A 27,953-nucleotide genomic window follows, 5' to 3' on the forward strand; every position below is an offset into this window, starting at 1 on the left:
ATGCTCCACTGTAATTTGGGAGCCATCTGTCACAGGGGCAGCACTTTTATCATGTCTTTCTGCCAGGGAGGGGAGCCCATAATCGGAGGAAGTTGTCTTGGGGTGAGATGATTGCCTCAGGCCAAAATTAGGGTCCATTAGCTCTGCAAAAGAATCATGAGAAATGTTGGACTGTTTACTTCCCAACTCCATCAGTAGTGGATGCTTGACCTTCAATTTTTTGGACAGGGTAGGCTTTGGAGTCACAACCATCACAGTGGTAGTGGCAGCTCTGGGCGGCATACCAGACTGAATCTTTGGAAGAGCAGGGAGCTCTGCAACATTGGCCTTCCCTGACATTCTGAGGGGAAGTACAAGGGCCGAAACAGCTGCTGCAGCACAAGTGCATTGACAGACACAGGTACTAGTGCTGATACTTGAAACCTCCATTTGTGTAGCAGTGTCTGATTTCTGCACTGGCTGTTTTAAGAACTGAAACAAAAAAGGTAGTGAATGTTTGGACAGCATGGCTTTATACATCTTTTTAGCACCACCATAAGGGATGCACTTCATAATCTCCAGCTCTTGTATCCTCCATTCAAGATATATGCTGTAGTCCCAACTCCAGAAAGATGAGCCCCAGAGCAGTTCACACACTTCAAAGGAGAACAACACGACTCTTTCATGGGCGGCCTTACCACATTTGCTACATGTGGCTTCTCCCTCACACCCAAGAGCAGTATGCCCAACTTTCTGGCGTTTGAAACAGCACTTAAGGATACATGCATAGGTGAAGGAAACTTACCTTAACAAGCTCAGGAAGCTTTGTGCTCCTGAACATCAGTATAAATGAGTCAAATTTCACAAGATCCCCATCCACCCTCTTATTATGTTTTGCACATCAACTCTACCTCCTGGAGCCCCCTTCTATTTCAGTTCCTCCTTGGGAATGTCCAGCAGATCCCTGCACGTCACATTATTGCTCTAATTCAAGGTAGTGAGCACCTCAATTTTAGTAGCATATTCCCCCAAGGCACTGAGCTTTCTGGAGGTTCTCAACCTGTTGGAAACTAGAAGTTTCCACCAACAGTGTCCCATTATGCAATCGCTTGTTAGTATTAGGGTGCCAGTAAAACCTTCCAATCCTTTCTGAATACAGAAAGGTGAAACTTTCTTGAAGCTGCCCTCTCTCCTTTTCATTATTAAACACACATTCTGATTACCAACATATGTTCTGTTACTAAACCCAAAACTTTTAGAATTAACTCCTGAGTCAGAACTGGCTACACAACCCCTCTTGTTTGATTGGATGTAGGTACTGACCTGCACCCCATCCTTTCCGCTCGGAGAAAGGAATTTCGAGGGTTCCATCTCAGTCCCTCGAGCAGCTAGGGAAATAAAAGTTCACCTAGACGGGGCTCCGTGTGCCTAGTTAAGTCTTATACAACTGAGGGGCAGCAGGTTCCCCATAGGTAGCCCGGTAACAACTGTTCTACCTCAATGGCCAAGCATCTCATTGGCACACAGTATGCCTTCAGATTGAGGGCTTTTTTTTTTTTTTTTAATGAGTTTTTTTCCATCCTCATGATCCAAGTGGTCAAGCCAAGATCCCATTCCCTGTGACACATAGCATTCTACTGCCACAGTGCACGATGGGAGCTTAGGGCAACATAGGACTGGCAGCATTTAGCTGTCCGCAATTCAAGAACCCTGGGTCACCCCCAGACCCATACCCAGGCAATGAATGCTAGGCTCTGAGTGCTCTCAGCTGATTTAAAGGTCTGAATATTTTTTTTACAATGTTGCAAAATAACTGATTAAGGTAGCAAGATAAACAGTATAATCCCTCATAGCAAAATTAGTATTCTGTCAAAACTTTCAGCATCTGTGATGTCCCAAATGCATAGACCCAACAACCCTAGTAAAATCTGGAGAATTAGACAAGGAATATTTCAGAGAATACTTTAATGTTTGAAAAACTTCCAATTCAACACTTTATTGCTTTTCCTCTGTGCATTTTTTGCCATAGCCGAGTTATAAATATGCAGAAATGCAATTGTAAAAAGTGCAGTACAGTGTGTGAATCTACAGATTAACTATACTGTACTTCAGTGTGTACTATGATACACAACTTTAGTGGACATTGATACTTTCCATAAGTAAAGTAGCAAAGCCATTAAAATGCACACAGTCCAATTAATATTGAAATAATCAACTAGATGTTTAAGCTAAAGCTTGTTAGATAAAGGTACCACCAGAAACAGGCCCAGAAATTATTTATTCTCTTTATTAAAAACACAATATCCACATCACTACACAAAAGGTTTCACTCTCTCTCTCTCTCTTTGAGGTGCTGATTATCACTGATGCCAAAATCCCTCATGCTGTAAAGTACAGGTCCTAAGCAATCAGCTGCATTCTCTGTACTTCTTTAGCATGGATGTTACCTCTCACATCATCCAAAATCCTCAGCAATTTTCTCTGCAAAATTTCAATAGCTTGCCCAACAACAAACACATCATCACTGCACAAAAACTACTAACATTATGCATGACATTCTACATTTTATACCATTCTGTCCAGCTGATCCTGTTTGACAGGAAATTGCCTGAACTGAACAGTTAATACATTGCATTATTGATGCAAGTTATAAAGGTTACTGCAATTCAGCAAATATAATGAAAATACTGATTTTTAAGTAATGTAGGATATGCAGATATTATGCCTTTCATAGAACTAAATTGTATTGATTTTTTTTTTAAATCTATAGAAATCACACAGAAAGCACTTTGTGTTCGGGTGTGTATAATGTGCCACATGAATTTGGAGGGTATAAACTGGCAAAATACTGTCTACTGAATTACTATTAGTAAGAACATAAAGTAATATACTTCGGCTACTGCAGGGGAACATTGTTTGGAAGCAAATTATGACACTTGGTGGGGGCATGACAGTTACTACAGGATAGGCAAAATACAAGTCCTGATACAGGTATTTTGTACTAACAGTTCGACAACATTTCACAACAATGGTAATTTCTGGCATGTTCTGTTCATTAACTTAGTCAATGTATTTTGTTCAAGCCTAAGTATTTTCCAGTGCAGTTTTATTATGATCAGAGTGTATCACCTAATATTTTATGGGGACTACCACAAAAATTATAAAACGAAGTTATTGTTACACGACTGGAATACAATCGTTCCTTTGAACACTGCACGAGCTCTTCCTGCAGATGTAATCCCAACTATCCAAAATTGTGCGTCGTCCTTGGAGCAATTGACTTTTCTTCCAGTAATTCGCTTTACTTCAAGCACATTCCTCAAGAATACATACAAACTGTGGGCATAATTCATTATCACAGACATTACACTGCACATTATACACGATCAAATCTGTAATTACAACTTTAAATGACTGCTCTGTGGCTACGAAGCCATTCATTGGCTAATAGCATAGCGAATTTCATTGGTGCGAAAGAATGTTATGCTCATTATATAAAGGTAAGTACACACTTGCATACAAAATCGTGCAGTTGTTTACAGACATGTAGCTAAATAATATATACAGGCAGCCTAGTTACTTTGTCTCGTGTAAACACTTGACTGCCTTGTTATTCTATATTAACAGAAATCAGACATCCTAGTGGGGGAAATATAACAAACTACAGATCAGAATTGCAAACAGTTAAACACGGTGTGCCGCAAGGGTCGGTGCTTGGTCCAATACTATTTATACTCTACGTAAATGACTTCCCTAGCTATATGAATCTGAAACTTATAATGTATGTTGATGAGTGATGTTTAAAGATTTGAAAAACATAAATAATAATAGTAATGAAAAAAGATGAAGGGTCTTCCAGGGCGCAAAGAAGTGCCTGGAGGCCCACATCTACCCACACCTCCACACTACCATGTGTTGCGCAACATGTCTGCCATTTCAAAAGGGAGTCAAAAGTTCTGTGTCTATTGACAAACAATGCCTCGATCGACTTTGTATAATAGTGTGTACAAGGCCCAAGAACTCTTTGAGGGACCTACCAGACGTGTCATCATAATTAGCAACAGCATTATTATCATCACAGGCACACCATCGCCAACTGTTTTAGTAGTGAAAAACCAAAATGAGTCATTTTATTATATTTTAATCTGTTTTACAGCAAAAAACGATGTGCATTAATTTTAAGTTCATTTTGTTGAAGATCAGCAATATAGCTGCTGCCAACGCCTGGCCATGTGAAAGAATTGAAATGATCGATAACGCAAGAAAATGGATTTCCCAAATAAAATTAAAAAAAGATCCCAAACTGCTAAATGGACTCATTTTTCAAACGTTGGTGGAAATACTGTACGTGATGACTCACAATAATTGCAACTTCTGGAGTTGTACTCACAGTTTCCACTGTTTCTTAATTGAGCTGACAACATGAAAATATTGCAACCGTGTGTCGAAATGACACGTCACTCGTCAGCTGTCACTCATTGTAGGACAATGACGGAAGTAAACTGTTTGCACTGATTATTTTCCTTCTCTTGCAGTATAGTAGTGTATTGATTCAAAGAGTTTATTAGTTGAAGACCATGAAGTTCTGATATTTTGCAGTATAATTGGTGCTAGTAATCCACAGACATTTTTGTGGAGTAATAATTTTGTATGTCTTTAATCAGCGACTCTTGATAAAATCAATGTAGTAAAACATCTTCGCCAATAAACATCTCTGGCAACGGCGTCTGATGTAGGCATGCCGTTAACAAACAAAGTTTGATGATATATTCGTTTGTTATTAGCTTTCAGTTCAGTCTTAGCGCTTTTTCGCATTCATCGTGTGAATTAGTTGACGTGTATGTCAGATAACTGAAACTACAGCGTCCGTAAGAGAGGTTAGGGTATATCTAAAAATGTCAGTCAGGCGAGCGACTCATGGAGGAAGCTGGTACTCCGATTCACCAGAAGAATTGAGAAAGCAGTTGGATAATTGGCTGAATGCAGCGGATTTGACACATGGACCTGCTCGAGCAATAATAGCACCTCACGCCGGATATCAATACAGTGGGGCCTGTAGCGGTTTTGCGTACCGGCAAGTCAGTGCCGTCGTAGTGAGACGGATTTTTATATTAGGACCATCCCATCATGTGCGTCTCGGTGGATGTGCACTTTCTACTGCGACCAAGTACTGTACGCCCTTATATGACTTGCGAGTTGATGTGAAAGTAAATGCTGATCTTGACGCTACAGGACATTTTGAGTGGATGGACATGTCTGTAGACGAAGGCGAACACAGTATAGAAATGCATCTTCCTTACGTTGCAAAAGTAATGGAGGATTATAAAGATTCTTTTACAATTGTGCCAGTATTAGTTGGCTCACTTACGCCTGACAAAGAGTCTGTCTACGGCAGTATTTTCTCGCAGTATTTAGCAGATCCACAAAACTTATTTGTGATATCGTCTGATTTCTGCCATTGGGGACATCGCTTCAGATACACGTACTACGATCGCAGCTGGGGTGACATATTTCAAGCAATAACATATTTAGACAAAATGGGAATGGACATTATCGAGTCGCTAGATCCACAAGCCTTTACTGCATATTTGAAGAAATATGGAAACACTATATGTGGACGTCATCCCATAGGTGTTTTATTGCAAGCTGTGAACAGTTTGCAGAAATCTGGTAGTAATGGTCATAGAATGTGCCTTAAGTTCTTGAAATATGCACAGTCCAGCCAGTGTAACAATATGAGTGATTCGTCTGTAAGCTACGCAGCTGGAGCCCTCACGATTGAATAACAATCAGTTTTCTTTTATCTCAAGCCACTAGTGATTGACTGTTATGAAGGAACTGCGAGAAATAAGTTGAATAATGCTTTTAAATCTTTACAAAATTTAACAGGAGCAAATGGAAGAATGCAGACCTGCAACCACCAAAATGCGTTTATCTTGTTAAAACTTATTTTAAAAGTACAAGCTGACCCGTTTGTGCAGTTTGCAGTTGGTGCTGCCCACCCAACGATAAACAGGAACGAAGGTGTATTACTGTAGTTTACTGCAAAAAATGGAATCCGATGAGCTCTAAACAAAGGCCTATAACATTATATATATATGTGTGTGTGTGTTTGTGTGGGATATAATTGAACCAAGAATTAGTGTGCTATGAAATGATAATTCTCTGAATTCAAGAGTGTGGTTCAGTCAATATATCACAGGAAGAAAGGGTCTTGAGAAGGGTGTCGGGGGAGAAAAATGTTTATTTGCTGGGTCAGTATTAAGTAATGATCCACTGCAAGAATTTATTTGTATGCTGCAATACACACTGGGAAATGGTATAATTAAAATGTGCTGCAAACATGCTTTTGCAAACTATTACAGACAGTTTTCACAGGAAGCAGAAATAAGTTACAAATATGCAAGAGAGTGTAGCAAATAATTTTGGAATACTATAGCTTGGTCAGATTTATGCCCAACAATAAAGGGACAATACCATATAATTATTTTGCTTAATATCATATTGATTCAACTGTGATGTATGTTATATCAGTTGTCGAAGTGCCTAAGCATTTGGTTACTTAACTGGCTGCAGAATTACTTCTCACTGTTCACTGAACAGTATGCTACCAAAGTAAATATCATTAAATTTTGAATCACTTGCCAAGAAATTTCTCCGGTTTTTCTTTTACATCTATCAGAAAGGGTATCACTCATATGGCTTGAACCTCATGGATTTTGCAGGTATGCATAACAATATCAGTAAATTGCTTTGGAGGAATGCATGCAAATATTCTCAATAGAACTATAAATTTGTGGAACTTAGAGATGAAAGTAATTATTGTGATGAGCATTCAGCTTAAATTTATTAGCTGTAGATTAAAAGAACAAATAGAGCAAAACATGCTACTTCTTACAACAAAATAGTACAGAAAATAGATATAGAAATTTTAACTTAAAGCCAGAGAGAAAGATTATGTGAAAAAGAAAAACAGCTGTTTTCAAGTTGCATAGTGTTACCTAAAGTAGTAACTGCCTTAAATTATTGTGGCAGTTCCTTAAAGATAGTGCTGTAGAGAACGTAATCTCATAGGGTACAATGTTAATCCAGGTTGTGCAATGAAGGAGCAGAAAACAAAAAATTAAAAAGATCCAAACAATTTAACCTAAGAGATTCAAACAATTGTGTACTTGCTGGATGTATGTTCCAACAAATGATTATAGAATGAAATCTTCATTTTTCAGAGTTGCTGATGTGTGAAGCTTACCCAAGCATCTGTTTACGTGGACATCTACTTGCCAGTTACGATAAGCTTGTTCGCCCAGTAAAGAAACAGAATGACACAGTAACTGTGGAAGTCCGTCTCGATGTACTGTACATCAGTGTTGTGAGTAATTTTATGGGAAAAAAAATAATAATAGCCTCCATACCTTTGTCTTCCCTTCTCTCTCAAGTTTCTTACAGTTCAGGTTAACGTAGCACTCAGTTAAGGCTGAACTGTATATGCCATTAACTTCAGTTTTGTTCATGCTGTCTACAGGCATTAACTTGAGGATAGTGAGTTAAGAATGATATGTCACATACTGTAATGGTTGGAAAAGAAAAGTCCTTGAAAACAGTCACAATAACTTATTGTTTCCTGAATTCTGCTTACACAAAATTAAGAATGAAAGTTGAATATAATGTAATACATATTTTACTGTATAGACATGTTATCGTCATTGTAGTCTCACTTGCTTGGTTAAAATCGGTTTTGAGTCAAAATAACACATTTTTGATGACACCCATAGTGACAAACAAGCTTTCGGATTTTTACTTTAGCTGATTCTACTTTAGTGTTGTCTACTGCTACGATAATCTTATTTCCTGCCCCAACCAATCCATATGAATTCTTTGTTCTTCAGATTTCATCATAAGTTTTTATAGTTTACCATGCATAGGCCTAGAATAAACTGTATAATAATTGCGGCTTCCACTTCAGTTTTGTTTAACAACTACTTTTGAAATCAAAGATTGGGCAAATAAATAAGAACAAGATGGTCTTTTAAGTCCTTATATAAATGTGCACTCAGATTTTGCTACTGAAACCATGTAACAAACAGTCCCTCTTGGACAAAGACTGACATGTTAGTAAAGAAGAATTAAAAATGACAGTCCTATGCTTCTTCTTGTATTTACATAATGTTGTTGAAAACTCGTTTAAACACTTATTTAATCTCACTACTACTAGTGTGTTTTTAAACCTGTTTAATCAATTATGAAGGATGTCATCAAATGAATTTTGATAACCTGGCTCATTATTTGAACTGGAAAGAAATACTTGTGTTACTGATATTTGATGTGTTTCTTTGATCAAAAATGTACAGCCATTTATGTGTGTCCAAGATCCATTAATATGTTATAGGCCAAATGTAAAAAAAAAAAAAAAAAAAAAAAAAAAGTTTTAAAATTCACGAAGTGCCTGGTATCTGCATACATGTTTTGTATCAACCTCCACTTAAATTTTGTCAGATACTGATGCTCTTATTGTTTCGTAATGTACAATTGTAAGAATATTTAAAATTTAATCCTGCAAGAAGAAAGCAGGCTTTGTTAAATGAAAAGACTGAGAGATAATTAAAGTGAAGGGTAGATTTTACCATTCCTAGAGCGTTGTTTCTGTTCCCTGTGTTCATTTATTCTGTATTGTGATGTAGATGGTACTCTATAAATATTGACATTTTATATTATATAATGAGTTGGTTTAGCCAGACAAGACTGTTCAGACTTCATACTATTTCCACTGTTGCCCTTTTAAGAAAACGTATATGTTCACACTCGACAAGAATTAATTTTACGTTAAAGGGGAACAAATGTATGGTACATAATCATAATTGTAGGCTTCAAATTCCAGATTAATTTCATTATTATTATTATTATTATTATTATGAGTGATAATGTGTACATATTCATTACAGAGTGGTCAAATAATGAAAACCTAAGCCCCGTTTTGCTTGTTAAAATATATATATATATATATATATATATATATATTTCAGGGTGAACTAAATAAGTATGTGATTGAAGAGACTGCTAGTTTGCAAGACTTTCACATTTGAGAATAAGTTTTAGCTCTGCTGCTCTGTTACATCGACTGTTCTCTGAAAAACAGCAGCAGTTGCTTTTGTGAAAGTACTTTGTTTTTGTCAGAAGGAATAATTTGCAATGATACATGCATGAATGAGCAACTTTGTAAGTTGAGCTCTGCATTTTCTTAGACTTTTTATGTTCTGAGTTCCTCAGCAGTTTCAAAGCGAAAAAAAGTGCTTATGCTCCTTGGCAGTTTCCTAGTTTCATATGTGTGTTTGTGCTCATTGAATATAGTAATCTGTCTGCGTTACAATACCAGTCTGTTCCACTTATGTGTCAATCTTGTTACCTGTTTGCAGTATTTTGCATTTTATTTGGATTTGAAATATTGGCAGCAGTTTCTGTTGTAGGTTTAACAGTAGTGCCCATGTTAAAATGTCATTTTTTAAACTCAGGTATGTATTGTTACATGAAACTGGAATACTTCAGATTGTGTATGAAATGGAACATTTTGTGTGTTAGCAATACTTACATGATATGCAAATTATGTTAAAGTAGGTTACAGGAAAGAGCGACAGCAATGAATGTGTCACAGCCTGTGTCATATCTGCGTCTTTTTCTGTACACGGTGTTTGGCTTTTTTGTATTTTGCATGAAGTTTTGGTACAAAATAAAAAGAGGAAAATAGTGTCTCGTGAATGCATTTCTTATGAAATTGGATAGATCATTTTATTTTGCACAGTATTTAAGTACCTATTGCCAGATTAGACTTTTAAAATAATGATAATTTCAATAAAAATGCATGGACAGTTTCTGGTGTCCAGTTTGATATAGCTTAACACAGGAAATTATTTGTTTGGTACAGAGAACGTGTAAGGTTTGCATGTATAAAGAATATGCTATTACAATAAAAACACTTAATGATATGTAAAATTTGCCTGCAGACATGAAAAACAAAAAAAAGTGTAAGGTGACATAAACACAACACATAAAATGTTTGTTATAATGGAATGTCTCTCTACAATGTGAACATTTTTAGATGCCTGCAAACGGTATTAACCCCCAGATTATTTCCTAGTCCATTGTTGAGTTACTGAGAACTGCATCTGCAATGAACTAAAAATGGCAATGCTACGCATTAACTTAGTTCCTTTTTGTCATACTTTTAATTTGCATACATTGTCACATAGTATGGCTCTACAGAGTAAATACTGTAAATTAGCTTTTACACTTTAAGTTCACCTGTGGAGAAGAAGGAGGAATGTTCATCTGTAGAAGATATACTTGAATTGTGTGATGTAAACAGGAGGAGCAACACTTGTGGAGACCATGCATCTTCGAAACTTCTTTCAGAACATACAGTAAAAAGAAATGTTCATTAGTTTTACATGGATCATTTGTAGGATTAATCATGATATGGAGTAGTTCAGTTTACCTGCATATTAAAACAACCATATGTAAACATTGCTACATGCTGAACATTTAAGTTTTTATTTTTATTTTTTTAAGAAAAAGTACAAATGTGAATTAGTAAGTCCTATTTACCACTTTTTATGTATTACATAAATAGAAAGTCTTCTACAGAATAGGAGGAGCTGAGAAAGAGAAACTTGTTCATTTAGTTTTCAAATTTAACTTTATCTGTCAAGCATTTAATATCATTGGGTAAGTGATCAAAATTTTTTGTAGCAGTGCTGTGCGCCCTGTTTTGTGGTAAAAACAACCTTAAAGTTGAATAATGAAAGCCACACTTCCTTCTGATACCAGTATGTTAATTTTGTACATCCTTGTTCCGTTTGAACCATAGTGTGTTATCTGCAAGCAGCGTCATGAGGGAATAAAGTACTGTGAAGCAGTAGTCAAAATACCCAACTCCTTAAACAGGTGTCTACAAGATGATTGTGGGTGAACACATATTCTTACAATACATTTTGAGCAATTAAGATGAGTTACTCCAGAAAATTATTCCATGTAATATTGTTTGGAGGAAATATGCAAAATATGTTAACTTATTGATTTATCTCTCCCCAGTATTTGCAATGATTCAAAGTGAAAATGTGGCTGGATTGAATTGTTTCAGGAGTTCAAAAATATATATTTTTTCTAATTATCATTAATAATAATTATCTAAGAATTTTGAAGTTTCTGTCCTAGTTTTAATTTGCTTGTCATTTCTTACATTTATTGTTGTTGTGCCTCTAGATGTGAAGAATTGAACATGTTGTGTCTTTTTGAAACTGGGGGAGCCTATGTACAGAAAACTACTCTGAAATAATATACAAGGGGATTAAAAAGTTTCCGTTCGAAGACCGTACCACCCAGCATCAGTATCTTTGGACCTTCAAGGCCTCTTTTAAAGAAGTACTGAAGGCATGATAAATGCGTGGGGAGATCAGGACTATAGGGTGGGTGCTCAAGTTTCTCCCACTTGAGGTGGCATCACGGATGGAGCTGGCCTCCCAGATTGACCGGCATCCTGTGTCGAATTCTGATCAGCATGGAACTTGGCAAGCCATTCCACAACACTGATTTTTGACAGTTTTGCTGATCCTTACACATGGGTGTCTACCGGTGTTTATCATTCAGCAGCCAAGTACAGAATAACAGCATGTTGGTCCTGTTTGGAGGCATTTGATGATAATGTTCAGGTTTCATGCCTACACATCAGTGGTTGTATACCCACATTAGATTCATGCTGTGTTGCATATACACTGCAACAATGCTCTGACAGGAACTTTTTCATCATCCCTTATACTTTTAAGATTATCATTACCGTATCTCTGTTGCTTTATATACTTCATGAGTCAGGAGGAAAGGTACATGCTTTGAGGGGTGACAGTATTGGTGATTCTGAACAAAAAACTTCATATGGACGTATGGATTCCGAGATAGAACACTTTTAATATCACTTTTGTAGGTTTTTCTTAATAACTTGAAAACCGCATCCTCCAGCGAAAACATTTTGCAGTACAAAATTAAACTATAATTTCCTACAGAAAAGGTCATATTCATTTTTTTATCTAGAACTAGTGGTTTGTGTGAAGAGAGTGCAAGAATGTTGAAAAACTTGCTCGATGTGCATACGCTGTAGCCTACTAAGTTTTTGTAGGTCAATTTGAGGTAGTTTCCCGACTACATAGACCACAAGTATCCTGTATCAAACTGTTCGTCTTAACTTGCTCTACCCTACTGTCATACATTGTAAAGTAAGTTTGATAGTACAGAAAATAAATAACAATGAATATTAAATGTCTTCTATCCCAGAAACCATTCGGAGTTGGGCATAAGTCCATATGAAGATTTTTATTCAGTATTATCACTAATACTATCACCCCAAAAAGCATGTACCTTTCCTCCTGACTAACCCTGTATATTTGGATTGATTAAAATACCAATATCATCTTCAAAAAGAAATAATTCTGCTTGGTGTGTATTATGAGTCTTGTGGAACCCTAGAAGTGATTATTTCCCATTCAAAAAAACCTTTCCTGCATACATTGACTGAATTATTAAGCACAACTTTCTGCATACTTTCGGTTGAATATGACATTACCTACTGGTTTACTATACCATCAGTTCCATAAAACCTTCATTTATCTCTGATGAAATTGTGATTCCACAGTCAAATGTCTTAGGTCACAGAAAATACCAACCAATGCTTGTAAAATTTGAAGAGGTAATGTCTTCAGTGGCATTCTCACTTGAGCAACTCGTCTGGAATCCAAACTGTGATTTACTGAGGATATTATTGTTGTTCAGGGTGGATACTTTTCCAGGGTGCATCACCTCAAAAATTTTTGAAAATGATGTCAGCAATGAAACGGGTCAGTAGTTATCGACATCTCTCCTATCGCCTTTTGTATAGAGGAGTTTAACAATGACATATTTCAATTTCTATGGAATATTGACGTGAGTTTGTTGTGAATTACATATTTCAGACAAGACAGTACTCTTTTATGTAATAAAATGTCTTTATTACTCTGTTGACACCACCACCAAATACAGATCAGATTTTATTTTTGAGAAAATTAATAATTTTTTAAATTTCAGGAGACTTATGTGAACTCCGTGTAGGAATATCAACAATGTAGGAGAACTTAGCATGTTATCTTACAGTAACTAACGTTTCCTGCATTGTTGATTTTTATGTGAGTTGCTTTTCTGACGTACTGCTTTGAGTTTTCTTTTAAACTGTTTGACTTAATCTTTTATCTCATTTAGGAAATGTTTATCAGCATGTTGACTGCCATGTGGCCACCAGCAGCCTCACACCTGGTACCGTGTGCTTGGCCAAGCAGTGAAACGTCCATCACTAAGCGTTTGGTACTAAAGTTCTACCTTTGACTGATCGATAATAGCCCTTCCATTTAAGACACTGTTGATGATGTCCTGTTCTGTGGCCTGGTGGCCTTTCTCGCATTTCACTATATTCCATGTGAACTTAAGTCTGTTGAGGGAATTACAGATTTTTGCCATAATGTGCAAGTTTTTTAATGTGTTATAATTTTTGCAGGTAATTTTTTGTAGTTTTTCGTAATGTGCAATTATTGCAGGGTCGTTACTTGTTCTTGCCGACAGATACAATTCTCTTTTCCTTTCACTGTATACTTTAATTTCTCTAGTGGTCTATGGCATCGTACAGGACTGTTTAATGTCCTTTGTGATTAGTCTATGAAGAAAGCTGTTTTCGAATGATAATATAAAGTTCTCATGAAATAGTCTTTCTGTCAGCATTTGGTTTACTATAAATTTTATCCCAGTGTTTGTCCTGGAGTCATTAACTATTCTCACTGATTTACTTTGAGGGGAATCTATACTCTAAGGCACTGTCTCACTTATACTAACTGTGCGTTATGATCAGAGAGAGCATTTGTTCCTCAATATACAATTATTTTCTTGCTTTGAGCTTTATTAGAGAAAACATTATCAGAGTTAGTCTATGTACGTTCATACACGTTTTAACATGTTAACTTCCATCTCCATAGTCATGGATGTTTCATTGGTAGGCCATGACATTAGGCATGAGCTCTGCTACGACTGCTGGCAGGCACATGGCATCAGGCATGAGGCTGTGCTGTGGCTGCTGGCAGCCCCGTGGCAGTCAGTGTGTTCAAAGTTTGGCACTGAGATCAAGTTACAGGAAGGTTGCCAAATCATTTATCCTATTACAATCCTACAGAAAATCTACATTGAAAACACTACACACTGTTAATGGCTTGTTGTTGTCTGACAAGATAATAAGGAATCCATATATATATGCCTTACAAAAAATTTACAATTTTCCAATGGGAATCTATACAGTTACACTTAAAACTGAGATAGTTTTCAGTATTAATTCTCCACCACATAATCTTTGTGCTGATTTCTACAAAATCTATTTGTTTAATATTTTTGAATGTGTGTTAACTCTCTTTATAAATGTGATGACTCATTTAATTAAAGTCAAGAATAAGGCAAGTAACATGCAGGGCACTTTTGCTCTACAGTACAAAAATTGGTAACACAACTTCTGTGTAAGGGGATGTATTTTGAGTGGTGAAACAGGTTTTATAGGTGGAGTGAAATCCTGCCTTTGTGTATTTATATGTGTTTTTATTCACAAAAGAAGCAGATGCTTCAGTTGATTTTATACTTACGTTCAATAGAGTAATGTCACAGTATTTTTTAAAATAATTTTCAAATTACAGAATTTGTAGAAAGGATGGTGAGATGGGATGGGAGGAGTGACCCATGAGCACATGATGATGTGGACACAGAAACAAGGAAATAATTGGTACAGTTTTTATGAACTCTATGGTGATTCTTTGTCTCCTCTTTTTAAACAGTTGACAGTGTGAAGATGACCTATTGCTAGTTGAAATGGTCAAGTAATTAATCTTTTCCCCTTATTTGCTTAGTACTGGGTGGCTGTTAATATTTACACAGACACTCCTCATTTCTGCAAACATTTCTTTAATTTCCCTGTAGGCAACATCAATATTTTCTGTGTTCTTGCATACTTCTAGCCCTTCCTGTTTCACCAGTTTGCCCTTTCTGCCATTCACATATTTTTTAGATGCCTGTTTTAACTTTAACTTGCTTCTGCAGTTTTATATTTTTTCCTTTTGTCAATTAAATTCTGTATCTTGTGATATCCAAAGATTTCTGCAGCATGTTAACTGTAAGGTAATTCAGCTTTCAACTACAACAGCATTCACCAGCACCATCTTTGCCCTCAGCACACACGTGGAAGACCTGTCTTGGGCTCCCACTGGGGGCCACCGTGAACACTACTTTCATCCAACTGTTAGTGCTTCCCGACACTTGCATGATTCCTCCTTGTGCCTCCGTTAAATTTTGATGCTTCTGCAGCAATTATCACATGTTGCAGCAGTGTGGACAGTAGCTACCACCATTTGCTTTAGTGAAATATTGTGGGGCATGCACAATGTTATCGGGTAGTAAATCTGAGAAGTGTATTCGTAAGTTGACCAATTTCCAGAGAGCATTGTGAGGATTGGAAGAAGCAAGCCTAGCCTCCACATAGACTGCTACAGCGTGAGATGCCATGCTGGGGAACAAGCCCCTTCTGCCTTCCACAGTGCTGACTTATACTTCAGCTAAAGTAAAAGTCATGCATAAAGGTAAAAGTTGTTTACATGTGGTTTGGAATTGAAACTGAAATATACTTGCGTATTGACATGTTTAATAAAGACCAAAACTACAACTGCATACACTTATCACAAGGAAAGGAAATGATATGAAAAACAAAGTGAAAATGTTAGTAATGCGAAACAAATACTAACAAAGAGATAGAGGAGCTAGCCAGTACTTACCTCAGCTCAGTACAGCCGATAGATACACAAAAAGCAGAACCGAAAATTTACATTCCTAGCTTTCGAAATAAATGTTCCTTCATCAGGGAGGATGTGGGGAAAGAAAGGGAAGAAGGGAAAGTGGATTCAGTCACTCACAACCCAGGTTATGAAGCAACAGTTAGTAATGCAGCAGACAACAAGGACTTCCTCGTACTGTACTGTGTGTGAGGTAGGTGATTGTGGCTGCAACCAACTAGTGACCAAAGCCATCATGTTTCTGCAGATTGTGGACTACAGAGCCAAGTGGCCAAGTTACAGTTAACACACTGTAGTGAGCCTTATCTCTTTGCGTAGTTGTTCCTTGGCTGCCTTCACTATACCATCTCTCATAACTACCCGTTGGCATCATTTTCCATTTCAGTCATTTGTAGTTAATGATCCTCTTTCAATGCTTGTCTTTCAGTTTATTTAGTTATTCAGTTCTCATATTCTTAATTCCTCTCTCCCTGTGATTTCCTCAGTTTTAATGTGCAATTTATAACCAATAAATTATATGCCCCGGTAAAGTTACGCAGTTTAAAATCTGGTTTCAAAAATCTCTTTCTGACTATTATATATCTGAAACTTTCTGGTGTTTCTAGGTCTCTTCAATGTATACAGCCGGCTTTCATGGTTCTTAAACCAAGTTTAGTAATGACATTTTACCAGATGACTTCTAATTTCATTCCTTTCCCCAAGTATGTGTGTCACTATTTTCTTTGTTTTCCTTTCCTTCCCCCATTATAATTTTTGTCTCCCTTAATGATCTGGATAATTTGTCATCCCACCAATGTTTTTTCAGTCACTTCATTCCCTGCAGAGCTAGTAAGCTTTTACACTTATACTGCTGTTGTGGGTCTTTCTCTTGCATTAGTGCATATATGGGCAGTAACACTCAAGAGAATACAGCTAAAAACATTGATTTAGTAAACAGCTTGATCACACGCATTTTGTCCATCAAAATATGCATGAGCACCCACCAAGAACAGTAAGCTGTGCACTTTGACGTGTATCGTTCATTTTTAACAAAACAAGTGTGTGCGAAATGTGTTCCTTTGTTGTGCTGTTGGAAGTTTGAAGCACATGTACAGAGTCTGATGCAAAAAAAAAACATTGTGTAGATGACATTATAATTTACCACCAAAATATTGTGCATTAATACTTTATACACTCAGAAGGCTCAAACCTAGCTAGTATATCTCCATCTTCATACAAAGGCAGCCAAAAAAGTTTCCAACTTGATAGTAACACAATTTATGTTTTCAGAGAATTTTTATTTTTCTACATAATCTCCTCTGATATTAATATATTTCATCCAGTGGTGTTCCATTGTCACTATCCCATCTCTGTTATACTCCTCCAAAAATGCTGCAAAGTACCCATATAAAGCCTCAGCGGCTTCTTATTGGAGCAGCAAGGAATTTCTTCAGTTTAGAGAATAGATGGAAGTCCAAGGAAGCCAAATCTGGGGAATAGGATGGATCCTCCAGCACTTCATAGTGCAAATCCCTCAGTTTCCTCATTGCCAAGATACTTGTGGGCAGGTGCATTGTCCTGATGGAAAGTGATTTCTTTTTCAAGCCAGGTCTGTTATCATGAATGCTATGCACAGTTTTGTAGAAGTTGAAAGTTGCATTCTGCAGACATGATGTTACCTTTTTCAAAATAGTCAGTTAATAAAATTCCTTTTGCATCCCAAAACACCTACACCATGATCTTTCCTGCCGATGGCATTGTCCTTGCCTTCTTTGGTGCTGAAGAACCGGCTTCTATCCACTGCATAGACTGCTGATGGATTTGGTGTGTACTGGTGAATCCATGTTTCATCCACTTGTACATATTGGTGCAAAGTGCATTTCTCCTTTTCTTAAAATGCACCAAGCACTTTTTGGAAAGTGTCATATGAATGCATTTGTGATCTGCAGTGAGCACACTCGGCACCCACTTTTTGCAATCTTTCTGTCCAATTCCTGGTGCAAGATTTGACAAATAGGTTCCTTTGATCTCCCTCGAGCATTAGCTGTTTCCTGCATCTTTATATGCTGATCTTCCAAAATCATAAAATGCACTGATTTCTGGTGTACTTGCACTTTTTGAACCTCCTTCGCATCCATCATCTTGGACTCTTTTACAGCCATGTTTAAACTCTTAACGCTCATTTCTTTACAGTGGTAACTGAAGGTGAAGAAGCTGCCATATGCATTTACTAGCCACAAATTAATTTTGTTGGTATTAAAGCTTCTTTTATGAAGAATTTAATCACTGCACGATTCTCGATTTTTTTTCTCATTTTCAACACCATATGCAAAATGCATCAAATGACTGCCTACAGTCAACTGCTGCCTGGAATGACTTGCCGTTTCACGTTGCATCTACTAACACTTATACCAACGTAGTGGGGACAAACTGCGAGTAGCGCTGCGACCTCTGGGTGAGGCCGAGAACTTTTCAGGCAGCCCTCATACGTACTCTACAAGCCACTGTACAGTGCCTGGCAGGGGCTAGTCATTTTCTCTTCTTTTCCATTTGCAAATAAAGCAAGGAAAAAAGGACAGTCGAATAGCCTCCATGCAAGTTCTAGTTTCTCTCTCCTTATCTTTGTGGTCCTTAAGCAAAATGTGCATTGACAGAAGTAGAATTATTCTGCAGTTAGCCTCAAATGCTGGTTCTCCAAATATCCCCAATAGTGCCATGCGAAAAGATCATCGTCATCCCTCCAGGAATACCCATTTGTGTTCACGAAGTGCCTCCATAATACTTGCATGCCAATCGAACCTTCTGGTAACAAATCTAGTAGCACACTTCTGAATTGCTTCGATGTCTTCCTTTAATCCGACCTGGCGAAGATCCCAAACACTTGAACAGTACTTAAGAATGGGTCGCACTAGTGGTGTTCTGTTTGCCATCTCCTTTACACATGAGCTGCATCTTCCCAAAATTCTCCCAATAAAACTAAGCTGAGCATTCTCCTTCCCTTCTACCAACCAGATGTGCTCGGTCCATGTCACTGCAACTTTATGGCTATATATTTAATTGATGCACTGCGACAAGCAGCATCCTAGTAGTGCCGTATTTGAATGTTACAAGATTGTTTTTCCTACTCATCTGTATTAACTTTTATTTTTTTACATTTAGAGCAAGCTTTCATTCATCGCACAAACTAGGAATTCTGTCTTAAGTCATCTTATATACTCCTACAGTCACTACACGATGACACCTTCTCGTACACCATATTATCACCAGCAAACAGTCGTAAATTGCTGCTCATCTTGTCCATCAGATCAATTATATATACAGAATATGTATGTATAAGTGGGGCCCTATTGCATTTCCTTGGAGCACTCCAATTGGTGTCCTTGTCTCTGATGAACACTCGCCATCTAGGATAGTGTACTGGCTTCTATTACTTAAAAAGTCCTTGGACCACTCACATATCTGGGAAGCTAAACCATATGCTCGGACCTTCAACAGTCTGCAGTGAGGCACTGTGTCAAATGCTTTCCGGAAATATAGGAATATGGACTCTCCCAGTAGCCCTCCATGGTTTGCAGGATATAATATGAGAGAAGGGCAAGCTGAGGTTCGCATGAACGATGCTTTCTAAATCTGTGTTGATCTGTGGACAAAAGCTTCTCTGCCTCGAAGAAATGTATTATCTTAAGACTCAAAATTTCTTCAAGAATCCCGCAGTATACTTGTGTTAAGAGTATTGGTCTGTAATTCTGTGGGTCCATTCTTATATACAGGGGTGACCAGCTCTTTTGTCCAGTCGCTTGGAACTTTTCGCTGTGTGAGAGATTCAAAGTAAAAAAATAAGGGACCAATACCGCAGAGGACTCTGTTAAATCCAATTGGGATTCCATCCTGATCTGGCAACATTTCATTTCAACTCTCAATTATTTCTCGTCACCACAGATGCCTACTTCTATGTCCTCCATGCAGGTGTCTGTATGACAGTCAAATGACGGTTTGCTTGTACAGGCCTCCTGTATGAATAAATTCTTAAACATGGAATTTACAACTTCGTCTTTCCTTTTGCTGTCTTTTGTTGGCACCCCAGATGGATTGACAAGTGGCTGGATAGAAGCTTTTGACCTGCTTAGTGATTTTATATTTGATTAAAATTTTCTCTGGTTCTCCACAAGATCTTTCACTAAGGTATGATGGTGGAAGTTATACGCTTCACGCATTGATCTCCTTGTTGGCGTACAAATTTCCACTAACTTTTGCCTTTCAACATTTGTGCATCCTTTTCTGAATTGAGAGTGCAACAATCTCTGTTTCTTCAGCATTTTTCAAACTTGATTGCTAACCATGGAGGGCCCTTTCCAGCCTTAATCCCATTACTTGGCGCGTTTGTCTCCAGAGCGCAATTTACAGTCAGTTTAAAGTTTGCCCAAATTCCTCTGTTTCTATCGTATTGGAGTTAAATTATGTCCATTCATTGCCTAAGTGGGCTGCTAACAGCTGCTTATCTGCTTCTTCTCACATAAATACTCTCCTAACCTTCTTGACGGATTTATTAACTTTAGCAACCATCGTTGCTATGATGACATCATGATCACCAATCCATGTCTCTATACTGTAACATTTGATAAGGTCAGGCCTGTTTGGAGCTAAATATTTCCGTTGCATGTTGGTTGTCTAACTGTTTGCTCAAGACAGTGTTTGGAAAATGTGTTCAAAAATATTTCCCAAGACTGCCTGTTCAAAAATATTTCCCAAGACTGCCTGTCTATCCCACCTTCAGTGAATCCATACAAAAATATTTCCCAAGACTGCCTGTCTATACCACCTTCAGTGAATCCATAGGTGTCCCATTCTATACTCTGCAGACTTAAGTCACCTCCAACTAATACTGCACGATTTGGGTGTTTCCATGCTACTGTGCGTAGACTTTTCTTGAATGGTTCCACAACTTCTGCAGTGGAATCAGATGCCCGGTAAAAACATCTGAAAATTAGAGTTCACCTAGACCTTCTGCTTGTGTCCAGATAACTTCACAGCCAGACTCAATTTCACTCTCGATAGACACAATATTTTTATCGACAGCTATGAATGCTCCCCCTCCTATGGCATCTAAGCTGGCTTTTTGATATACATTCCATGCCTTGTTAATGTTGCAGAGATTTCTACTTCAGGTTTCAGCCACCTCTTGGTTTGAAGAATAATTTGAGTGTGACAGCTTTCCTGGATGGCAGTAAGTTCAGGAACTTTGGTATGAATATTTTGAAAATTTACTATTAAGATTTTGACAGTTGAAGCATCTCTTCTTTGTTTGCAATCTGATTTTACACGCTTCATATTGACTGGCGAGTGTCATCGAAGGACCTCAAGCTATTGCCTAGCCTAAAAAAAATCCATGTGCACTCCACAACTACTGCGCTACCTGAGTAGCTGCTTCCTTTGTATACAAAATGCTGATTCTTCATTGCAGTTGTGGAGGCAAAGTATCAGCAAATGCATTTTGGGCAAACATTATACATATTAAATTGAACACACAAATTATGACGTACCTTGAAAAATATCAATAGTCTTGGGTATTTTAAAAAATAAATATTTTATTTTTGGCTCGTGGCCACACAAACCATTCAGACTGTTGAGACAAAAACAAAGTCACAAAAGTAAACCCCACAGCCTCTGCCGTGCAACTATATATAACGATAACTCAGTAACTTTCATTATTTAATAATCAGATACAACTGATTCATTACTTCATAGTCATTTTTTTTTAAGATTTATGTGTGCTACAGTTTGTCATTTTTGTGGCTACTAACACATAATTTTTACATCTGATACACATTATTTTTTTGCATAAAATTTATTACATATTTTGAGTCTTTACACTTCTCTGTGTATGTTCATATTATATTTCAGTTCGTGCTAGTCAAAAGTCTTGCTTGTTTCCCAAGTAACATTGTTATCATATACTAATTACACTATTTCCATAGTACTGAAAACTGATGTATCCAGTACCAGTATATTATTTTCTAATATAACTGACTCACACATTTACATAAAGCAATTTCAAAATAAGCATATAGAAGTACCAAGCTCTCGTGAGGACAAGCCTTTGATTATGAAAATCCCAAGTATTGTGTACTTCACTGTACTGTATGATCAGATACTAAACAAAACCCTAGTTGAGTTACTTACATTGCAACTTGTTCATTAGTGTGGCTCTTATTTTCCAACTGTGATTTATTTTTTGTGTCAACCCCCAGTTTGGTTATATTGCACAAAACAATAAGTTGTATTAAATTTGGAATCAGTAGGAAATTGGGTTGTAGTGTCCCTCACCCTTTATATTTGGGAGAATTTTTTTTTTAATCTTATTTACTTTCCTACTTCAAAGTATTATCAGAAGTAGATGATAAACCAATAATTTTTATTATTTTCAACTTAATTATTAATGTACCTGTATTAACTTTGATAATGTAATTCACAAAGCTTCTATGAACAGAGTATGCAGGTCAAACATTATAAACAAATCACCAAGCCCCACTGTCTGAGTCCTGGTCCAGCACACAGTTTTAATTTGCAGGATTTTGAAAATACGTTTTCTTTTATAAAGTCTTTTTTGATAAAATCCTTTTTTATGCTCTGAAACTTAGGCAATACTCAGATATAGCCTGAAGCACATAGAGCTCAATTTATAGCTTTTGTAAATTATCAACTGTAATCATTGACAACTTTCAGTTTAATAACTAGGTGTAGAACATTGAAAAAATTGCCAGTGTGATGGCACTTAACACATGGCATGAGTTCAGCAACTTGCCACTCAAATCTGGTAAAAAAAAAGTATTGCATGAGTCACAGAGTTTTCTCTTATTTTATTTTCAAATAAATTCATGTGCTATTTTTATCATATTGTTGTTGTGGTCTTCAGTCCAAAGACTGGTTTGATGCAGCTCTCCATGCTACTCTGTCATGTGCAAGTGTCATCCTCTCCAAGTAACTACTGTAACCTGCATCCTTGTGAATCTGCTTGTATTCATCTCTTGGTCTCCCTCTACGATTTTTACACCCCATGCTCTCCTCCAGTACTAAATTGGTGATCCCCCGATGCCTCAGAATGTGCCCTACCAACCGATCCCTTCTTCTAGTGAAGTGGTACCACAAATTTCTCTTCTCCTTAGTTCCATTCAGTACCGCCTCATTAGTTATGTGATCTACCCATCTAATCTTCAGCATTCTTCTGTGGCAACACATTTCAAATGCCTCTATTCTCTTGTATAAACTGTTTACTGTCCATGTTTCACTTCCATACCCGGCTATACTCCATTGCCTGACACTTGAATCTGTTCTCGATGTTAACAAATTTCTCTTCTTCAGAAACACTTTTCTTGCCATTGCCAGTCGGCTTTGTATATCCTTCCAACTTCGACTGTCACCAGTTATTTTGCTCCCCAAATAGCAAAACTCCTTTACTACTTTAAGTGTCTCATTTCGTAATCTAATTCACTCATCACCACCTGATTTAATTAGACTACATTCCATTGCCCTCATTTTGCTTACATTGATGTTCATCTCATATACTCCTTTCAAGATACTGTCCATTCCGTTCAACTGCTCTTCCAGGTCCTTTGCTGTCTCTGACAGAATTGCAATGTTGCCGGCAAACCTCAAATTTTTTATTTCTTCTCCCTGGAATTTAATTCCTACTCAAAATTTTCCTTTTGTTTCCTTTACTGCTTGTTCAATATACAGACTGAATAACATTGGGGATAGACTACTACCCTGTCTCATTACCTTCTCAATCACTGCTTCCCTTTCATGCCCCTCGACTCATAACTACGTTCTGGTTTCTATACAAATTGTAAATACCCTTTCGCTCCCTATATTTTACCCCTGAACCTTTAGAATTTGAAAGAGAGTATTCCAGTCAACACTGTCCAAAGCTTTGTCTAAGTCTACAAATGCTATAAACATGTAGGTTTGCCTTTCCTTAATCTATCTACTATGAGAAGCCGCAGGGTCATTATTGCCTTGTGTGTTCCTACATTTGTGTCAGTATTTTGCAGCCATGACTTATTAAACTGATAGTTTGGTAATTTCCACACTTTTCTTAGGAACTGGAATTTCTTCTTGAAGTCTGCAAGTATTTCACATATTTCATACATGTTGCTCACCAGATGGAAGAGTTTTGTCATGGCTGGCTCTCCCAACGCTATCAGCAGCTCTAACAGAATGTTGTGTACTCCCAAGGCCTTGTTTCAACGTAAGTCTTCCAGTGCTTTGTCAAATTCTTGATGCATTATTATATCTCCCTTCTCTTCTTCATCTACGTCCTCTTACATTTCCATAATATTGCCCTCATGTACATCTCCCTTGTGTAGACCCTCTATATACTCATTCCAGCATTCTGCTTTCCCTTCTTTGCTTAGGACTGGTTTTCCATCTGAGCTCTTGATATTCCTACAGGTTGTTCTCTTTTCTCCAAAGTCTCCTTAATTTTCCTTTTTTAATTTTTTATCTTATAAATACATAAATAATGCCGTATTGTTGAATTTAACATTTTCTTCACTGTCACCTCTTCCCACAGAACCACTGTTTTTCAAATAACTGGTGATCAAACCCTTTTTTCCCTTTCGGCAGTTGATTGTTGGGAAAACTAGCTAACTTCTTGTATTGTAATGATCTTCATAGTTTTAGCATAGGGTATATCCTCAACTTTTTGGGGAAAAAAATTTTTTTACGTATAATTCATTGAGCTTCCAGTCCTTTTTTGTAGTTACCTCTGTTGTTTATACAAATCTTTGACTTTAGTATACAGCTTCTTACCTCCTGTATCAGATTATGTGCTTCTTCCCTCACTTTCCACTTAAGAGAGTGTGGCACTTTGATGCACAGTTAATTTACACACACGACCATTGATAATTGTTTCACAGATGGCAGTTTACTTTCAGTTATTTTGTGCACGTATCAGTCAACAAGTATATTATACCCAGTAAATGAACTGAAGACAAAGACATTGTACTTCTTTTAGTTGTTACTTTTCCTCAATGGAGGACTACCAGAGAGGTGTTAGTTGTTGGGTTGTAGAAAAGAGTGGCTCAACTCACTTTGCCCTCTCCCCACATGTCCTGGGATCACTGATGCGTGATGTCATACGACCAATGTGCTCTATGAAACAAGAATGCATTCAGTTAAGGAAATTTAAATAAACAACATGCCTAAATTATATAATTAATGAATTTATCATGAGAAGTAATATTGTTCAGAGTTGTTTTTTTCTTCATTTTACAATTTACAGGTTCCTGGGGCACCCTTTGTCCTCCTCCTCCTCCTCCTCAATGACCTCTGTGTCCTGGTGGATTTCCTTGTAATACATTTTTGGATACTTCCACATCACTCATCTGTGCTACATGCCCAGTTTACCAAATCTGGATCATTTCACTAGTCTTCAGATAGATAGGGGCTGATGACTCTTCGGAAAATATTTCTTTTGAATGTGTCCAGCATTTCCTACATCTTTTGCTGTTAGGGTCCAGGTTTCTAAGGCATATGTGAGCAGGTAGTGCAGGTCAAGGAGCCTTCATGACAAGAGTCTTGTTTGAGCAAAACAGGCTCTATTGGCTGCTGTTAGTCTCTGTTTTATTTCATAAGAAGTTGCATTTGACTAGGTGACTGTCGAACCCAGCTGCTGGAACTGCTCAACTGTCTCAGAGGTATTATTCCTGACTGTTATTGAGGCCAGTGTGTTCTCCTTGTGTTCCCTTCAGCAGCCATGTATTTTGTTTTCTGCTGGTTACTGTTTGATCCCATGTTCATGCTATCTGGTTTAAGGATGATAAACGTCCCTTCCATTGCCTTTCGGATTCTTACTTCTATAGCTATGCCATCCACATAGGTGAATATCTATCCTTATGTATGGAAGATTGTCCCCGTGCTCAAAAGGTTTGCATCTCTCACCACTTTCTTCAGGGCAGCATTGAAAAGGAGACAGGCCAACACATCTCCTTGTTGTACCCCATTTTTGCTGTTTAGTGTACCACATATCATTCTTCCAGTTATTTGTGTCTTGTTTATTGACATTCTTACAAGCCTTACCAATGAATTTTACTGAACATGTATACCTTTCTGCTTCTTTTAGTTGTCCTTTGTACTTTGGTAATCATTGTTGTCACAACTGCACCATGGCCACTGATATCAGTTTCAATGTGGACATCCCCAAAGATGTCAGGTGTGTTTGTTGCTGTTAGATTCAATATATTTCCATCGTGTGTGGACCGAGCGAGGTGGCGCAGTGGTTCGACACTGGACTCGCATTCGGGAGGACGACGGTTCAATCCCGCATCCGGCCATCCTGATTTAGGTTTTCCGTGATTTCCCTAAATCGCTTCAGGCAAATGCCGGGATGGTTCCCTTCAAAGGGCACGGCCGACTTCCTTCCCCATCCTCCCCTAATCCGATGAGACCGATGACCTCGATGTCTGGTCTCCTTCCCCAAAACAACCAACCAACCAACCATCGTGTGTGGGGTTCCTAAATATCTGTTCTAGGGGTAGTTTTCAGAGAAGGCATTTAGTAAAGTTTCACAGGATGACTTATCATGCCCACCGCTAACAAAACTGTAATTTTGCCAATTTATTGCTGGATGATTAAAGTCACCACTGATGATTATAGTATGACTGAGGAACTTAATGTACAAGTGAACTGAGGTTTTCTCTAAAGCTTTCAATTACATAAGAAGATGAGTCTGTAGGCAATAGAAGGATCAAATTATCATTTCATGCCCACTCCCGATACCAAGTCTTTCACAAACAATCTCAAATGCAGCTTTAATTTGTACCTGGTGAATTTGAGTTTCTTGTCTACTGCGACAAATACACCATCTTCATTTCCCATTTGCCTGTCCTTTCGATATACACTTAAACTTTCCCCAAAAATATCACTGCTATTTTTATCAGGTTTCAACCAGTTTTCTGTATCTAGTATTATGTGAGCTTCACTGTTTTTCACAAGTGCTTCAAACTCTGGCACTTTGTTGCGAATGCTTCAGCAGTTTACCATTAGTATTTTAAAATTCTTACTTGTGGGAGGCATTTCTTTCGATCTTAGACTGATATTTCTGGGTTTCCTACAGCTATCATTATCTGCATTGTATGGAGGGTTCCTAATCTACAAAAACCCTTGTGTGCACCCCACACACAGTCAGCTACCTGAGTAGCAGCCTCTGATGTGTAATGTACACCTGATATGTTTAGGGGTGCCCTATAGTTCTCAACCCTATGCCACAAGTCCAGGAAGTCACAATCTAGCTTGTTACAGAGCCTTCAAACTCTCTGGTTCAGTCCTTCCACTCAGCTCAGAACCAAAGGGCCACGATCAGTTCTGGGGACAATACACAAATTGTGAGATTTGTTGAAACTCCACGTGCAAGGCTAGTCTTCACGACCTTCTCTGCCAGTTGCTGGAATGACCTCAGAACCCAGATGACTGGATCATTCATTTCAACATGCACCACAATCTACAGTTGGTTGCACCCTGTTCCCTAAATGGCTGCCAGAACAGCCTCATCAACGTGTTGAATGAGGCCACCAGGCTTACACTCTGAGTGCAGCTGGTGTCCTTACCTGTCCCTTGCTGCTATTTCCCTAACGAGTACCATCATTCACCATATGTTCGAACTGCTGACTATTAACAGACCCCTACCCTTTTGTGTTTGCATCCTCCTGACACCAGATAAAAAAACTTCCCCAAAACAGGTGAAATGAGTTCCACTGGCTCAGTTTCAGTAGAAAGACAGCACCTCAAACTTGTTGGTTAGTGGGATCAGTACAACAACCTGAGTCTTCCCTGGTCCCCATCCGCCCTGTACAGGACTCCTAGATCTACCACGCCACTCTTAGTCACTTGGACACGTAATGACAGAGCCTGTACTTTGTGCAGAGGGGACAGGATCCACATGAGAGGATAGTACTGGAGGTACCTCTGGTATAGGCATCACAGGTCCACGACTCGGGAGCTCTTCCAACACACCGATTCGCAGCAGCTGCCAATTGTTTGACAGTGGTCAGGGTGATTTCCTGCTGCTTATGAACGTCAACCAACTCGTCCTGTGTGTGAGTACAGCATTCACAG

General features: G+C 37.9%; 2 protein-coding genes across 3 annotated transcripts in view; both read left to right on the plus strand.

The window, feature by feature from the left end:
• Positions 1-27,953, plus strand: part of LOC126485166 (neuronal acetylcholine receptor subunit beta-3-like) — a 269,629-nt gene that overhangs the window by 121,120 nt on the left and 120,556 nt on the right. Inside the window, exons 1-2 of one of the 2 annotated variants that reach the window (XM_050108842.1) lie at positions 6,566-6,704; positions 7,206-7,348. In XM_050108842.1, coding sequence (XP_049964799.1) covers positions 6,692-6,704; positions 7,206-7,348 — 156 coding nt within the window. In that variant the 5' untranslated portion in view covers positions 6,566-6,691. Of the gene's footprint in view, positions 1-6,565; positions 6,705-7,205; positions 7,349-27,953 lie in introns of those variants that run through there. The other variant, XM_050108841.1, reaches the window with a different exon arrangement.
• LOC126485167 (protein MEMO1) lies at positions 4,687-5,780 on the plus strand. Its single transcript, XM_050108843.1, has one exon. It carries the CDS (start codon positions 4,875-4,877, stop codon positions 5,763-5,765), a length of 891 nt encoding a protein of 296 aa, XP_049964800.1. The 5' UTR covers positions 4,687-4,874; the 3' UTR covers positions 5,766-5,780.

Source organism: Schistocerca serialis, chromosome 6 (assembly GCF_023864345.2).
Source record: "Schistocerca serialis cubense isolate TAMUIC-IGC-003099 chromosome 6, iqSchSeri2.2, whole genome shotgun sequence".
In the NCBI taxonomy this organism is placed as follows: Eukaryota; Metazoa; Arthropoda; class Insecta; order Orthoptera; family Acrididae; genus Schistocerca; species Schistocerca serialis.

What these genes read in the sequence shown, in the direction of transcription:
- LOC126485167 (XM_050108843.1), top strand. Translation starts at nt 4,875, where the DNA reads ATGTCAGTCAGGCGAGCGACTCATGGAGGAAGCTGGTACTCCGATTCA.